We start from the raw sequence: 17,623 nt of genomic DNA, 5'->3' as shown, positions 1-17,623 counted from the left end.
TTGTTTAGCTCTAAGCATTGTGTTTGCACTGCTTAGTTACTCCTGAGCATAACATCTGTGTCTGCTGCCTCTGCTGAATTGGAACGGGCTCATGGTTCCTACACTGACAGTGCCTATCTGAGATTCTCTGAGGGGCTGGTGGCAGCCACCAGCACCAGAAGGTTCCCAGGTCTGTTCCTTTTCCTCCAAATGGTATTTACTGAGACTAGTTTAACTGTGTCTCACCCTATGAAAAAGCACAGAACTAATGTTTGGGGCTCAGTCGTGGGAGTGGAGTTACTAGAAAAACCTATCTTTTTGAAGATTCCTTCACTGGACACATGCACACACAAAAGACCAAAAAAACCCCAAACAAACACAAACATGGAGAGCATGTTGTAGGAACAGGCCCAGATGGAAATAGTCCTTCCTTTCCCAAATGCACCTTTTCCCAAATATACATCTGTTTTAGTTGTTTTGGATTTCGTTTTAGAGACCACACAGATCTGCTGCTTCTGAAACTGAGGAGATCTTTAAAGGAAGAGAACTGCAGGAAAAAGGAGGAGGAAGGCGGTCAGCTTTTTACTAGCTTGGGTGGGACTTCATGGGACATGGTCTGTGAAGTGCCTTGGTATTTTTCAGGGATGTTTGCCTCTTAATCTCCATTCTTCTTGGTTATCCTTTGCAGAGGAATTGGGTGTAAGGAGTAAAGGGAAACTTGGCTTCTTTGAGGGGCTATGTGTCACATTCTCTAACTTGTTCAGCTTGTCCCTCTCATCCTGACACATCTTCAGGCAGGAACAGCACAGGTCTTTCTCTTGTACTAAGTAAAGTGTTTCTATGCGTTTAATGGAGTCGGCATGCTCTTCTTGCTTTGTTGAATCTGGGAAGGGGTTTCTTTTTGCATTCAGTTTCTTGAGCTTGGGGAGCTTTCTCACACTGTTTGGGATGGTGGTCAAGGCATTGTCAAAGAGACCTATCTCCTTAAGTTCCTTCAGGGCCCCAAGACTGGTGGGAATACTGTCAAGACAGTTCAAGCCAAGGTTGAGAATACGCAGGTTCTTGAGAAGGTTCAACTCTTCTGGCAGATTTTTGGTGGTCAGCTTGTTGTTGCATATATTCAGGTAGAAAAGGTTCTGAAGCGTACCTATTGCCTCAGGCAGCTCCTCGAGCTGATTACTATGCAGGTCCAGCCAGCGCAGTTTCTGGAACTTCTGGATGCTGCTTGGAATCTTTTTTAACATGTTTCTGCTCAAATCAAGTTCATCCACATCAGCCAGTTTCAGAATGCACTTGGGGAAGGTGGTGATACCCATCTTGCTTAAATCAAGACGGCGCCCTCCATCAAAAGATATCCGGATGGAATTTTTGGCAATTTTCAAGGTGATCTTCTTCCCTTTTTGACCTTTTGCTTTCCCCTTGGCCATGTCTCCACTGAGAGACAGACAGACACACACACCAGACTCTGTGGATAAAGTGTGGGAACTCCAGTAAAGCCTTTGAAAGCAGTGGCTGTTACTCCCTAATTAAAAACAAAATAATCACATTGTTATAAATTAACATGTGACTGCTAGACTCTTCAGAAGTCTTTTTTTTTTAAGGTCAAGACTTTTCAACCCTGAAGCTGCAACTCTGAAAGTTCTTCCTGAAAGTATTTTGAGTAGGTGAAATTCTAATAATTTACAAAATTATTTTATTGCATTGTAACACCTACACTGCATTACAGGGTGAAATGATAAGTGGGAGAAATTTGCTGTCTTTCATCCCTAGATACTGATTTGAGCTCAGCATGTAATGAAACGGAATGAAATGTGTTGTTATCCATCAGCCGTTTGAGCACCTGAGCAAAACGTATTGTGGGTCTCAATCCAGTCCTTAGGGACTGCACTAAAAGAAGCTATCCAAAATTGTACTTATTCTACCAGACCAACAGGTTGCCTTCTTTACAGGCCTGGCATCTGTTGACAGGTTGATTAAACATCCTGTTTCATGGACCTGAGATTTGGGCTCTGGATGCTATTGAAAGATTAAATATTTAAAGCAAGTGATTAAGAGTCTTGTTTTAACCAGGACCTCAGAAATGTCGTGGGCGCTCAGATTTGCCAGGACTGCTTGCAGTTCATACATCACCTGCAGGGCAGACTGCAACAGGGGGTCTGTGTCAGTGCTGCTTAATGACATGTTAAACCAGGCCTTGCTAAGTGTCTCCTGTGCTTTCAAGGACAAGACTAACCTTGTCTTTCCATCCATGCTGTGGGATAGACAGACTCCCACAGCGAAGGTGCCCTGCCCTCAAAAAATGCATGTAGGTGTTCTGGTCAGACTTTTGACTCATACTGATGCTCAGCATGTGCTATGTACTTTGTTGAATTGAGGCCTGTATAAGTAGTAGTCCACTGTAGTCTCAGGTTTGGTGAACTATCTCTCTAATTGAAGGTCATCAAATACAGCTGCTAATTATGGGTAGTGATACAGGAAATAGTCTGATTCCCTGGAAATGGATGACAATGTCCCTCTCAGCCAGAGCACAGAGAGGAACATGGCTAATCTCAGGATGGTCTGGGTGCTCTGGCATTTAATTGTGAAGAGTTAAATCACAGCTTTGATGAATGATTGTTTGGGACAAAATATGGATTTGTCTACAATACATTTCCCTATTAGAAAAGCTTCATTACAAACCCTTCAGGCTCTTTGGCTACTCATTAATCATGTGCAAATACATGAAGGGGAAGCTCAGGCTACAACTAAGGCATTTCAGCTCCTTTTCAATTACATGCCATAGCCAAAAATAATGCAAAAGCAAAGGGGATCTCTGTCAGGTACCACCCACCATCCCAGGAGCTCTGTAATGAGGCAGATGCTTCAGAAAATCCTGGAAACAGCACAGTGGGGTCAGTCTTGCCCTGAGGGTATGTTCCAAAATTGAATCTTTGTTGTTTTATATAAAAATATTTAAACACGGTTAAATCTTTCTGTGCCTGTCACTCCCACATTTCTGTCTCTCACCAGTACTTACAGGGCCATATTACCATTATATCTGAAGGCCTCTCACTCTTTGCTGTATTTAACATTACAGTGCCCCAGGGGCAATATCAATGCTATTCTTTCCATACTGTAGACTGGTAACTGAAGCAAGGTACTCTACAGTGGAAAATTAAGCACTTTTTCCACTGTTGATGTTAGTTTAAATAATTTGCCCAGGAGTGGGTAGGAAGTTCTGGAGATAAAAAACAATAGTTTTTTAAATCACAATTCACTCATTTTAAGGATTTGATGCAATATTCTTGTTGGCAATTCTGTGAAGATAAAGTTCAGCTGCATGGGAAACGCCAGAGCCCTACTGCTGGTATAGAACAACCTGAGTCCCTTACTGGTGCACAGAGTGTGACTACCATGCTTCAGAAAAGGATCTGCAGGGCAGCTTCCTTACACTTTGGCAGGATGGAAAGAGACTTTCTGCTTCCTGCAATTGATGTGAACCTAGTGACTTTTGGGTCCAACTTTTCTCTTTGTTTGAATTTTGCGTTGGATGAGTTGACCAAAACATTCAGTGCATTTTGATCAGTGAAGCTTTTCAGCCAAGTATGCCTTTAAAAAAATGGGAGCGCCTCAAGGAAAAATACAATTTTTTTTTCTGAATTCAAAATGATAATTTCTTTTAAAACGCTTTTTAAAACATCTTTAAAACTCTCAAAGAAAACATTTTGTTCAGTTCGTAGTAATTTTTTTTATTACTTTTCATTTAAAATCCAAGGGGCAAACATTGATCCAAAATAGTTTCCTTTCTTGAAAATACCAGCTAGCCAAAAAATCAGCCTGTTCTGCAGCTGGCTGTCGGTGCCAGTTCCCAGTGCTGGTGTCCTGTCCCTCTGTGCTGTGCGTGCCTGGGAGCACTAGAGGGAGCCTGGTGTACAAGGTTGAGTGCTGGAGGCTTGTCGGGAACAGTGCAGTTTAACCGTTTGGGTATGGGTACTTCTGTGTCCGTAACCCTTTCCAACTTGTTACAAAGTTTGAACCTGGACCTTTCAGATTTTTAAGAAGTCCAAACAAACAGATCAGTGTGATTTTCCTGAAGACAGATCTCGTTGTATGATGCACTGGGTAATGCCCAGACTTCAAAGAGATTTAACAGCCTCCTTCAGTCGGATTTTTAAAAATCCTACCGTGGACCTCTAAGATGCACTGATCAGGAAAACATGAGTCCCTAGGGAGTGTTCATACTTTCCAAGTGCTATTTCCTTTGGGTTAAAAGTTGGAGCCACGTTTCAAACTTACAAAAAGGTGATTTGCAATCCCAAAGATAGGGATTAGTATTAGAAGTCTGCAGAAACACCTCAGCACACCAGACAACTTGAAGGGGATGAATAGCTCTCTTGTCTTTGCATGCTTGTAGACTAATTATCAGTGTTTCACAGAGCTGTAGCTGGAGATAATGGAGCTTACTTAGCCATGTCTCATTTTCTTTAGCTCTGCATAAGAGGGCTCCAGTTCTGTAGCCACTGATATTAAAAATTCAGGAATCGCAGGAGCCCTCCTTGCTGTAAATGTTCGACCTCATGCTCGCAGTGCATCTCCTGGGATAGCAGAAGGAGAGGTACATGTGTTGCCCTACTACCTAAGAAATGATGATAAGAGGGAACTCTCTTCACTCACTTTCTCTAAACCCTCACCCTACTGCGAGGTTCACCCTCTGAATTGCTGGCAAGCCTTTGCCCAGGGGTGGGAGTGCTGCATTTCTATGTGTATAAGGTCTCACTAAAGAGGACCTTGACTAGAAAGCTCTTTCCCTTTTTATCCACACTTGGTAAAATCTTTGGTCTGGATTGGGCTTTTGAAAACCCAGGGCTAACCCCAGAGCTTTAGGAGTGTTTCGTAGGCCCAGAGCTTTGAGGCTGACCTGATACAGAATTGTATAGAAAATGTGTGTCAAGGGCATCATGCTGTCCGTGGTGCTCTGTGTTGCTGGGAGCTGCAGGGAGGGAACAGACCTTGAGCATCAGGACTAGGACTGTCAGTGTCTCTCTGAGGCAAGGAAGGATTGGAGATTACTCCTTATCTGCACTTAAGCACTTGCACAGGGCCTAGTTGTGACCCATTGTAGCTTAAGCCTGTCCTAAGAAGGAGATCCGATCCTAGAAGAATACAGATTTGGACCCTGATGATGCAGTCTCTTCTACTTGAACCTTTCTTCTTCCTTTCTCAGCATAGGGCTGGCAGGAGCAGAACAGGCCTTCTGCCTGTGACACTGGGTGTTTCAGGACCTCCTCCTCTGTGGTTCTGCCTGTTCTTTTCCTTCCATAGGTTGCTGCTTCCTACTTCACTGCACCCAAAGCTGCACAGAACCGTCTTGATCGCATCTTGAACTAGTCTGAGAAAAGTTTCCTCTGTCTTTCCTCCTGCATGTCTGTATATTGCACAGCAGGCTTGCCAAGCCCAGCGGAGCTACGCATGCCCTGCACCTCTCTGGGGGCAGGAAGGCAGTGAGGTGACATGTTCTAATTCACCCATGGAGCAGCTCTATGGAGATACTTTCCTATAAAGCTTAAAACCAGCATTCGTACAGCGAATGATTTTGCATGAAGCCAAGCAGTTCCAGCTAGGGTAGGTTTTTATTTCCCTGCTTACAAGCCTGTTACCATTTCTTTGTTGTTGGATACGACCTGTTGTGGAAGAGAGATTAATTCACTGACTACCTTAAATGCAGTCTCTTGCTAACAGGCAGGTTTAGACTAAATCCTACCCTGAGCAAATAGAGGTTTTCTTCCTTAATTTTCTTACTTTTCTAGATCACTTCAGAGCCACTGTGCTATCACACAGTGCAAGGCCACTTATAAAACCAAGACCCACCAAGAATAAACAAAAATATTGTTTCATCTTAACAATTCTGCCAGACTGCCCCCCTGCATAAGATCTTACCGGCTAGCAGCTAGGAAGACTTAGAAGGCGAGGTATAGGTGTCACAAGCTGCTTGGTTTTTTTCAGTAGTGTGGGATGAGCCTTCATCGTCTGTTACTGTGCAGTTGTCCTCTGTCTACTCTTCTTTGAGTAATGAATTAGTCTTTCGGTCTGTAAATAAACCCGTGAGCAGGGAGCACAGGACAATTTCCTTTTCACAGTCCTGCAAATTCTGAATCGTTCTTCCTTGATGGAAAATGGCAGCCCTTCAAGAAACTTGTGTGTGTGAACATGGGGGAGGAGGAGGAGTGGCAAAAAGGACTTCCCCAGCTCCAGGGTCTTTCTATTCAATTCTCCTTCCACAGCCTGTGAAACTTTTGTTCCTAAGCAACAGCAATGCTAGGTCCTTGGAGATCATTAGCATAATGTTTGGTTCCAGCATGCAAGTTCAAGCTGGAGGGAAAAGAACTGAACGGCATGCAGTGCCTGGAAATGTTAGATTTCAAATTATGCAGAAAGAAAAAGCATCTGGACCTCATTAGAAGCTGTTCGTCAGGTTCTAACGTTGCCTTAACTGTCCACTTTAGTCATTTGGCTATGTCATTTCACTTGGCTGTAACACAGCATGAGATACGTGTGTGTGTGTTAAAACTCACATTTGTGATACCATCCTTAGCACATGCCAGGTTGGATAGATATGGACACAGGAGGGAAGGCTCATTCAGCAGTGCAACAGAGAGGATATGAGCTGCAGTTTATATTCATCTATCTGTGACCCTTCAAAAGTGCAGTTGGTACAACAATTTCCCTTTGTAGCATGTGAATTTACTGGAATTGGTCTCTATGACTGGGGCTACCAAGCTCAAGCTTTTAGTAACTGGTTGCAATAATTTCAAAATATGGGGAAAAAAAGAACTAAGGAAGAGAAATAGCTGTGTGTTTTGTGCTAGGTGTTGTTCACAGGAGATGCAACATTGAGGTCCCTCTCTTGCTGATAATGGGTCCGGGATATTATTGGCATAAGGAAGCTGATGATAATGATGTGCTTGCCTGATTCCAGGGTTGGAGATTGCATTCTGCTCACCTCAACAAATCAATTGAATCTACTTGATGTTTTTCTCACGACCTGAAGTGTGCCTGGGTGCAGCATTTCCGCAGTGGAAATGTTATCCCTTTGTCTGGTTTAAGCCTGTGAATACACATGGTGCAAACAGTGTTCCGTAAATGAGGGAAATTCCTTTCTCTCTCTCTAGCCCTTTCAAGACATCCTACTTCAAGGAGCCCAACTGTAATATTATACCTATTTATAAATTTTGTATTATTCCATATTCTTTGAGCACAGAATAAGAATACCCAGAAGGTGGACTGGTACAATCAAACAAGGAGGATGTACCTTTATTCTAAAGTAATCTAACCTAACACTTTTCTGAGTTTGAGAGAGACTTGATGGTTTCACAGGGAAAGCTAACATTCCTTTTGACGTTTTCTTTCCTCTTTTAATAGTAGGACTTTGACTTAGGTTGTGGCTTACCAGGAAGGGGATTTTCCTTACAATGTTCTTGGTAATTGTAAAGATTCTTTAAGAAAAGCGGTTTTAGGAGAGCCTTGGCACTGTTTTTCAGACTTAAGTAGTCTGGCGGATGGAAGACAAAAAGAAAATGAAAGCAGCTTTGTGAAGTCTAAGAATCCATTAAGTTTATTGGAATTTTAGTCTTAATTTCAGTAGGGGCAAAATCTTATCCTTTGAGATTATCTCATCTGCAATGAATCTCCAAATGGGTTGAGGTCCACCTGTCTCTAGCAAATGGAGAGCACTGGCTATCACAAGAGTGAGATCATAGTCTGATGTTAATGGAAGAGGGATTAATAAATCACTTATGTATAGTGTAGCCAAAGGTGGATCATCATTAGTACACATCATGCTTAGACTCAGCCGTGGCTAGTGCCCTACAAATACCTTATAGATTTAGATATAGATAGGTAGGTACTTCTCTTGACTTCACATAACTCCACCCCCTCTTGAAGTTTGTTTATAAATATAAAGCACTTCTGTTTCTTTTTCAAACCAGCCTTTGATTATTTATTTATTTTTAAATGCACTTACTGTGGTTGGATAGCTGCAGTTGATCTACTTTGAGCTTTTGCTGTGCTGGCTAGAGAGGTGTTGGCTGGAGGAACGCTGATTGATTACCAAGGAGAAGGGAGAAATAGGCTTGAGCTGCCTGTAATGCGACTTGTGTTCTGAGCCCTTGCGAGTCAACAAGGGAGAATGCAGAATTCCAGATCTCTGGGGACTTGGAGGGAGCATCCTGCCTGGTCTCCTGGGACTCAGAAGGATGGCTCTTACAGGGGAGTGACTACACTTAGCCTTGTGTATTTTCATGACGTGGTGAACTCATCAACCTCTTTGAGTTATATAGTGGCTTCTGAAGTCAGCAGAGAGGATTGTTTTGACCATTGTAGAGTCCTTATTAGCTGTTTAGGGCTTGTGACAAATACAGCAAGAATTCCACTAGAGGATCATGGCACCCACAAGTCAACATATATTACATATATTTGCACAACGTACACACAGACTGGCCCAGTTTAGTACTGTGTATAGTATTTTATAATGCTCCCACTTTAAATGTTGGAGGACTGATGGATTGAGCAGGTCTGTACATTACATAATCCCCTGCTTTCTAACTCAGCCATAAATCCAAACTAAACCTGGGCAGTTTTAGTGAGTGAGTCTGCCCCTGTGGAAAAGGAACAACCTAACGTGATCCCTCTGTGACAAACACCCTAATCCAGCCACACTCCAAATAATGCCAGGAAACCTAATCCTGTTCCATCCCTTTGAGATACTCTCTCTGAGTTCCAAATGTCTGCTGGAGACCTTACAAAGACCAGTGGGGCAAAGCTCTGTGAAATCTACATATAGTGTGAGGGCTGAATTGTAAAGGATAAGTGCTCATGATATCTGTTTTCTACTTAAGAATTCCTACGTTCTTGAGCCACATGTGGCTCAAACTGGGGGTGCAAAACCACCATAATTCTACTCTAGTCAATGGACTTTCTTCTGATTTACATTGTGTAAATTAGACTGTCATATAACCTATTCCTTTTTTTGGACAAAGAGTGAAGATCCTATTTTCCCATATCAGATACGAACTACACCTTTTTGTGTTGCATGGTTTCTATAAACATAGCCTATCATTGCTAGGTTTCATATGCTTAGCGGGAGAACTGAACAAAGCTTAGGAGTTGTAGACCATGTGCTAGAATTGGTCCTGGGTTTCATGTTGTTCATGGAATAAGTTATTACTTGGGCTATGCAAAATCTTTCCCTCAGATACACACTTTTCTCTGAAGAGAGTGCCTAAGCAAGGAATAAAATACTGTGTTGAGTAAACCGTAGTGTTTTTCCTTTATGTACACTATTAACTGGTCCAGGAGTGAATAGGCAGTAAAATAATGATTCATAACCATGAGAGGTAGTTTACAAGAACTTACTGCTGCAAATTCAATAAAACTGTAATGATCATAGACTATTCTGGTGTTTTATTTAGATCTTTGAGGCTGCTTTAAGCCTAGCTTTGTGGATTTCTAGTGTGATCCAATGCAGAGCACAAGAGTGCAAAATAGCAGCTAGTTATTCCTGTAGCAGTTTCATAATCTATGGCTGAACTGATTTCCTTACTCTCTGGGAAGTGAGTAGTCCTGTCTCTGAGCTGAGGATTAGTTTAAGTTGTACACTCAAAGGGAAAAACATCTCCTACCACCAATTATATCATATCATGTCAGTAACCCTGTTTACTTTGGCAGATCAAAAGTTTCTTTAATCCAGAAGCTGTCACTTGTCTCAGTTTGGTCTCCGGGAATTGACAAGAGCAAGTCCATGGCCTTCAGATACAGACACACCTTCTAGTTCAGTGTAGTTGAAATGTAACTTTTGTTTGCTCAGAACCTTTGACCCTTTCACATATTCAAGTGAATTCCCCTGTCTAGAATCTGCCTTCAGCTAGCTTGTTTTTCATTTAAAGTTTCAGTAAAAAGTTGCATTTTGAGAACAAAGAAAGTGGAAGAAACATATTTACTCTATTACTTTAAAAAAAATTATAAAAATGGCAACCCACTTTTTAAGGACTACATTAGTTTCAAAGTGCTTTGTGCAAAAATGGTATCTTTGATATGGAGGCTAAGACACCTCTGTTTTCAAGCCAGTATTTTCAGAATGCTTCAGAAAAGCATGAGCCTTTGAGAATAAGGCTTCAGAATAGAAACAGACAGCCTTAATGGTACCTGTCACTAGCACTCTAGCTCTACAATGGGATGAGACCAGGAGCACAGACTGATTAGCAGTGTGGCTTAGCTCAGAACAGCTGAGGAGGTTGCTGGCCCCAGCTGTCCATCTGCCTCTGCTGCAGGGGCATCTTCTCTGCCTGTGAGTCAGCTTCTGAATTCTTGCAGTTTACCATGTGGCATCGCCGCTGCAGTTTGCAGCGATATCTTAAGGCAAACAGAATCCATCCTTAGCACCACCACCCTACTTCCTTCTTTTTTCTTTATTAAATATCATACTGTTAGTGGTACTTCATTCAGGAGCAGACTGGCAAGTAGCTTAGGGAGAGTCAGCATGTCATAGGGAGAGTGACTGACAGTGATAAATTCATCAGCCATCTGAAACTAGGCCATCCCTGTTCATCAGGCAGACCCTTCCTTCCTAATGAAAGCAGTAATGAAATTTGTACTGTGCAGCACTAACCTAGCCGATGACGCTCTGATTTTGGAATTTTTTGGTCAATGATGAAACCTCAACATTCTTCTAGTCTTTGTGTTCTCTCATTTCTGTGGGATGAGAGCAGGGGGCACAGGGAGCACAGAAGTTAATGTGTTGACATTCTGTTATTGTTCTGAAGCAGGCTATTTCAATTTAATGTTTGTTCCATACAGGAAACACTCAGGAGGAGAAAAGACAATGCTCCAGAAGTGGCAGGTAAGCTAAATCTTGGCTGCACGTGGTTAAGCGAAGAATTTCAGCATCTGTCTGTGTGTCCGCACACAGATATATGTGTGTGTGTATGTATGTACTTCAAGGCCTAAGCTGTTCTCTTGCTGCTGGAGGTGAGGTTATTGACAAGAGGAGCAGGGTATTTACATCTGGTTATTGCAGAGGTTTTGCTCCTCCTGCTGTGAAACATATGGTGCTACTGTCTGGCAGATTAAGTGTGATTTTATGTACATTTTTAAACTGAGACCAAAGAGAGGCACCTAGTTGGATGACTGCTCACAGATCATCTGTACATCTAAATCAATGCACCTCTCGTTTTCCCAGATGTTTTGCTGAGCTGAGAGATGCATTTACTTTCCTGTACCCCTGATCTTGGTGATCCAAGACACATTGAAGAAATCTATACTTTCTTGTTTATATGTAGCACTTCGTACAGCCTTTTCCATACAGGCAGTTGTCCAGGATTTTCCAATATACAGATTGCATGCATTTGGCTCACTTTTTCCCAATTTAAAAGTGCTCTGTTATGCAAATACAGCATAAAAGCACTGCGTGATTATAGACAAATGCAAATGGCCTGTCTGAAGAAGAGCCAGAATGAAGACAGATTCTGTTGAATGGATTGTTGTATAAGAGATATTGTGCTGATGTGAATGGCAATGGATGATTGATTACACTATTTATAATTCTTGTCCTGGTGGACCTAGGAACCACAGGGCTCTGAGGGTGCCTTTGAGGCATAGTTTTCAGGGGTGGAGTTAGGAGATTTTAATGCTTGTTTCCTTTCTGTGGCAGAAAAGGGAGATCAGCAACTTTGATTACCTCATGTACCTGAACACATTGGCTGGCCGCAGCTACAATGATTACATGCAGTATCCTGTGTTTCCATGGGTCCTCGCTGACTATCACTCCGAGGTCAGTGCTTGCTGCAGCATTCTGTACTTTCTATGACAGCAACTGTACAAAGGTTTGTTGAATGATGCCATTGAAGCAGAGGTCTAGACCGAGGGTTCAAAATTTGAGATAGTTAATTGGAACTGTCCTGATTCTTTATAGATTAGCCTTATCTTCAAATCAGCATGCCAAGGATCCTGTTCTGCCTCAGAAGGTGGATGAACGCCTGTTAAATACATACCTAGTTAAGGGCAGGCTGCATCGGCTCAGCAGATAGGCAGGGACAGGCTTCTGTGACCCCTGACAAGGAGGTTTGGACAGAAAAGCCTTGAGAGCAATTTGAAGCCTGCCAGGTCCTTTATTCATGAAGCCCCTTGTACATGCTATTGTTTCAGTGGCACATGCTGCCACTCTCTTTCCAAGTCCCTTCCCAGTTCTGGAGATGGGTGTTTCAGTATTGAATCTGTGACCTTCTTGTATAGGTGCAACTTCCAACACAGCCTTGCTACTATCTAGTGTCACTGAGCTAGTCATGATGTCTAAGACTCGGGGATCTAAAAATCTACATCTTTGTTGCATTTGCTTTTCAGACTCTAAACCTTACTAATCCTCATATATTTCGGGACCTGTCAAAGCCCATGGGAGCGCAGACTGTGGAGAGGAAACGCAAGTTCATCCAGCGCTACAATGAGGTGGAGAAGAGTGAGGGTGAGTGTTTTAGGAGACTAACAGACAGCAGAGGCTTGAGTCCCCTCAGGCCTTTGGGGATGCTAGTGAGTCCCTTGCAAAAGGTCACCCAAAAACTTTCCAGAGCTGTGGTTAAGCGAAGCACCATGCCAAGGAGATCCTCTCACTTCTGGATACAAACTGGTTGAGGATTCAAAGAGAAATGACTCCTGCAAGCACTGCCTTACATGCCTTGTACTGCTACATTCTGTTCTCTTCCCTTGGGCAGGAAGAGAGGCTGCAGCAAAAAGCAATGTTCCCTAGAAAAGACTGCGCTGTTAGCTAAGCTGCACACATTAGTCTTGTTTGTTAGCTAAGCTGCATGTAGAAGACTGCTGCATGCAGCTTAGCTAACAGCTACTTTAAGAAAAGGAAACAGGATGTTGAGGCTGTTGACCTGTGGAGATCAAGACCTTTTTTGATACTAATGGGGAAAGGGATGGTCTGGAAAGTTAAAGGCCTTATTCTTCAGAAAATGAAATGTGGAAGGCAAAAAAACCTATATAGAGATGGTAGTAACTGTGCACATTCAATGCAAATATGCAAGGTGTGCTTTTGCTCACAGATCCTTGAACACATCTGCTTTAAAGAACTGTTTCCTATTTAGTTGTGCTGTGGTAACTGAATGATATGGGCTTAAAATGGTGATATTTTGCACTGGAATCTGATTTGTGTCCAAATTCCAGGAGACCTGTCAGCCCAGTGCCATTACTGTACTCACTATTCATCAGCAATTATAGTGGCATCTTACCTGGTCCGAATGGAGCCGTTTACCCAGACCTTCTGTTCTCTGCAGGTAAGGGGGCAAGATAGCTTCCCTCCTACACCTCATTATGAACCATGTAGCACATTATAGTGGCTGTGTAATGAAGGTGGATTAATTCTTTTGACATTTTCTGTATACTCTATGCGGACTCCGAGCTCACCAAAGCCTCTATGCTATGTCTGTTGAATTCAGTGAAAACATCTTAATGGGAGCATGATTGATGCCTGATGATCTTGTTTTTTTCTGAGGGAGAAGGATTATTTAGGTTTGGTCCTGTGATGCATTTTATGAGAGCTGAGGCATGTAAACACTTAGACAATGTTTTACTACCTGTCTGAACATAAGCTTCTGACTTTGGGGCAGACCTTTAATGGTAGGTATTCTAAGCCCAAGTGCCCATACAGCAATGTGGCTACAGGCAAGCACTTGGAGCTGGCTGTGGTGGCATAAAGAGCATTCCTGGGCCAGAGGAGGATGCTCAGGTTCTGGTGGGTGGGGAATGATAGGGATCATGGGATCAGCTCCCTGAAGGACAAGTGGGGTGAGACTACATCCAATGCTCCAGAAGGAATATTTTGTTTTAGTTTGTTCTGAACTTGGCACTGTTTTATCGTGCCAAAAGCACTCACCATAGAATTAAATTTCATGGAAACTGAACTTTGTGCTTACCTTTCGCAGCATACGGGACACCAAATTTCCTGACTGCCCTCTTCAGCAGGCAGTTGGTAATGCACAAGCACAGACACTTGGGCTGTAGCAGCAGTTGTTACCCTTATTTCTGTAATATGTGTTGTGTTATAGCAGGGTCTACTAGGAGGACAGGTCCTCAAAAGTGTATTTTTTTTTAAGGAGTGTCTTGCTGAAATCTACCTGTCCTTATGGAGCAATGTGAGGGAGACAGCTAGGCCAGAATATTCCACACTCAGAGACTGCTGTACGTATGGTGAGGGCTGGCCATGCCTCCTGCAGCTTTCCAAGTGCTTTGCTGTTGTGCTGTCTTCTTTCTTTCTCTTTTTTTCTTTTTTTAAAAAATGAACTAATACAAATAAAGTGCTGTGCTAATTAAGTAATAAGCCCTGTGATATCGGCTGTTACCAGCAGTAGCTGATGGGTTAGTGAACCACCTGAGGCAATGGTTACCATCGCACTCTGTGAGCCATATGTTAACTGCAGTCATGAATGACTGTGGAGCAGTTATTTCTTGTTGTAAACAACAAAGGCTGCTGCATCTCACTGGCACGCTTTTCATGCATAACAAGTTCCCAGTCTGAGTAGCTGCTTTGCAGCTCTGTTTATGTGTGATTAGCAGGTAACCAGTATTTTTGTGGGGATAGTTATCTTCAAAGGCTGCTGTGATCTGAAGCACTCAAAATTTTGTCTGGATGTGAAACACTGAAACTGTTGAACTTCTTCCATTCTTGTTCCTTTGCTCTTATGTTGCTGCATGTTTAGCTGAGCTCATTGCTGTCATTTCCGCCGGGTGACTGGTCCTATAGTGGCTTAGGAATTGCTAACTGTGAGATGCAGTCAGGCAAACAGCAGACCTGAGAACTGTATGATCAAGTCAAGAGCAGGTTGGAAAAGGAGTACTCCCAAACTTAAGACCTTGAAAGGGTGCTGCATTGGGAGCTGTGAAAGCTTCTCAGCATCTTAAAAAGTGGAAAAGCTATGCTTATAACTGCAAACTGTCAGTCTGAATGAACGTGACAAAGAAATGCAACAACTTGGGTGCAGCCCTTGTGAAAAATTGATGTTGGCATAACATCCTGTTTCTCAAGTCAAAGAATTGATTTGCATCTGACCGCAGAAGAAGGCAGTGAGGAAGCATTGCCTCTAGTAAGGGAACTGTACAGGAGTTTACAAAAGCTTATTATTTCACATTTTATTTAAGTGTATTGAGATCTGACTCTGGAGAAGAGTGTGTATGTGCTTTGCATATTGTACTGGAATGGATGAAAAACTAGCTCATCAGACAGGTGTTGGATGGTACCTTCCACTTCACCTTAGTCAAGTACCTCCTGGAATTCCTTTCAGGTATTGGTCTCAGCACCACAAAAAAGCAGCAAAGGTTTCTGTGTTTAGTGCCTTGGCATTCTAGGACCCCGTGCCCTCAATAATTCATGAGACTCGCTTTTGATTCAACTCAGCTTTTATCCCCTTTTATTCTTATCCCATTGTTGCATTTCAGCTAGCAGGCTGATCTTCTTTCCTGGTGTTTACCTCTCAAAGGTACTTATAGAGAATAGGGTTCTTACTCTTCATTGTGTCACTGACTCTTGAGCGGTCATTTAAGCACTGTCTGCAGGTAATTACTTCTTAGCATCTCTGGGCATGTGGTAAGTCTTTGCACCTTCGTACGCATCTCTTAGAAACACTTTGAGGTCTTCGGGTTTAAAGCACCACCAAGGATCAGTGATGCTTAGTTTTATAAACATGGGAACTTCTAACTTCTCTCTAGAGATCACTTTGACTAGTTGCTTTGTATATACCCTGCTGAACTGTAGTTTTAAAAAGCATATTTTTCCAGTATTCCTGACGGCAGTGTAAGGCCTCTACTGAAAGGAAAGAAAACAGAGACTTACTGTGTCTAGCTATAGGAAAGCCATAAGAGTTTATGTCGACTTGCGTCTAAAGGCATAAAGCAATTCTTGATTCTCTTTTTCCCTTTCAGTGCAGTTTTTGCATTCATAGAGAGAGAAAACTCATTAATTCTGATATAAATATATGCAAATAAATTTATTAATATAGGAAATGGGAAAATCAGTTATTGCTTCCTTTATAAATAATACAGGCTTAAGTTTTAAAGATATTACTTTTCCCTAAAATGAATTAGACAGCCAGGGAAAAAATCACATTTTTTTGTGGTGGTAATATCTTTAACCAGATTTGTCGCGCTAACAGCATTTCCTATGTATATATTATTTTTATTTAATACAGGTAATCTTTTTATTACAAATGATATTGTTTCTCAGGAGATTACCATCAGCTCTCATAAAAGCTGCAAAAAAAGATGAAAAAGCATCAATCACCACCAGACACAGCACGCTGTGTGCAGATTAAATATACAAAGCCCTTTAATATGCTTCAATGAGATACTTGTTAGCTGTTGATTTATTTATAGTCCTTCTTCTACTCTGTTTTAATTTCAATTTGAATTTGACTCCAAGGGTCCCTGCCTAATAATGATCAAGAACAAGATGACCTTGTGCATCAGATTAACTCCAGCTAGGCTTACTCATGTGATTAGCCACTTTTTCACTCAGTCCCTTGAGTGGGTATGGGAAGGCTTCACAATTGTCAGTGGTATAAGGAAGAAGGACAAGGAGGTAAAGCAGAACTATGCTGTCATTTAGAGATGAGGCTGGACCAAAAGCCTGGTCAGAATTGACCTCAGGGGAAACAGGGACGGGGTATTTCCATCTGGAATATGTGTCGGCTTTGGTGGGAGTCTGTCTCAAAAGACAAGCAAGGAGACGTGGCTCCAGAACTTAGGGTTTATTGACTTCTGTGTTTTGATAGCTTATCAATGAGGGTAGTTTCTCCCTAACAAAAGGTATGGCAAAAGTTATTTCTTGACTTGCAGTTCCCAGACTTAGCAGAGTTTGTAGATCCAAAAGAGTTGCATCATAAGTGTGCAGGTACTCAGTGGGTCAAAAGGGCAGTGGTTCTTACTGTCAGAAACCAATGTGGGAACTGTTGCTCAGGGTTCATCTGGTCCATGGGAGTGGGATCCCATCTTACAGCATGAGGATACTTAGATGTCACTTTCCTATTTAATAGATTGCAAGTCAAAGCTTCAGCTGACTCTTATTGTGCAGAAGGACAGCATTCTCCTCATCTGGCACATGCAACAGTATACAAGCAGAGAGAAAACTAACCAAAAGCTATCAAGTTTTCCCAAGAGGTCAGCCATAGACAGAACCTGACTTTATCTCATGTTCATTAACAGATTGACTCTTGCACCACCTCTGGGTTTTAGTGTCTTCATTCCGCAGTCCCACTGGCTTATTCTTTTTGCCTAGTGAAGCAGCTTTGAGGGTTGAATGGTTGAGGATGAGCAATCATACATACATTTTCACTGCACTGCAGAACTATTTAAAGATACTTGTTCTATCTCTGACAATATCTCTTGAGCCCTGGCAGTGGGATGTAGTGTTTTGTCCCATGACATGTAATGCAAATTAACCCCAATGAGAAATACCTGTATTAGCCTGGGAGCATGCTGCAGCTGGGCAGCTATACTGCTGCCAGCACCTGAACTAGGTATTGAGAAACAATTTGGTTCTGTCACTTTATACAGTTAAAAAGTCAGCTTTCTTCTGAAACAGCTTGTTCTTTCTGACAAACTCATTCAGATGATCTCCAAAAAC

The 17,623-nt window shown here is 42.2% G+C and overlaps 2 protein-coding genes across 2 annotated transcripts in view; one reads left to right on the top strand and one right to left on the bottom strand.

The window, feature by feature from the left end:
• Window positions 1-17,623, top strand: part of WDFY4 (WDFY family member 4) — a 147,575-nt gene that overhangs the window by 105,098 nt on the left and 24,854 nt on the right. Inside the window, exons 48-51 of the mRNA XM_050898756.1 lie at window positions 10,810-10,852; window positions 11,663-11,782; window positions 12,352-12,469; window positions 13,174-13,283. Of these exons, the coding sequence (XP_050754713.1) occupies window positions 10,810-10,852; window positions 11,663-11,782; window positions 12,352-12,469; window positions 13,174-13,283 (391 nt within the window). The remainder of the gene's footprint in view (window positions 1-10,809; window positions 10,853-11,662; window positions 11,783-12,351; window positions 12,470-13,173; window positions 13,284-17,623) is intronic.
• LRRC18 (leucine rich repeat containing 18) lies at window positions 618-1,406 on the bottom strand. Its single transcript, XM_050898758.1, has one exon. It carries the CDS (start codon window positions 1,404-1,406, stop codon window positions 618-620), a length of 789 nt encoding a protein of 262 aa, XP_050754715.1.

This window comes from Gymnogyps californianus, chromosome 6, assembly GCF_018139145.2.
Source record: "Gymnogyps californianus isolate 813 chromosome 6, ASM1813914v2, whole genome shotgun sequence".
Classification (NCBI taxonomy): Eukaryota; Metazoa; Chordata; class Aves; order Accipitriformes; family Cathartidae; genus Gymnogyps; species Gymnogyps californianus.
Note: the sequence above shows the minus strand (reverse complement) of the source record. Positions and strands in the feature narration are given on the sequence as shown.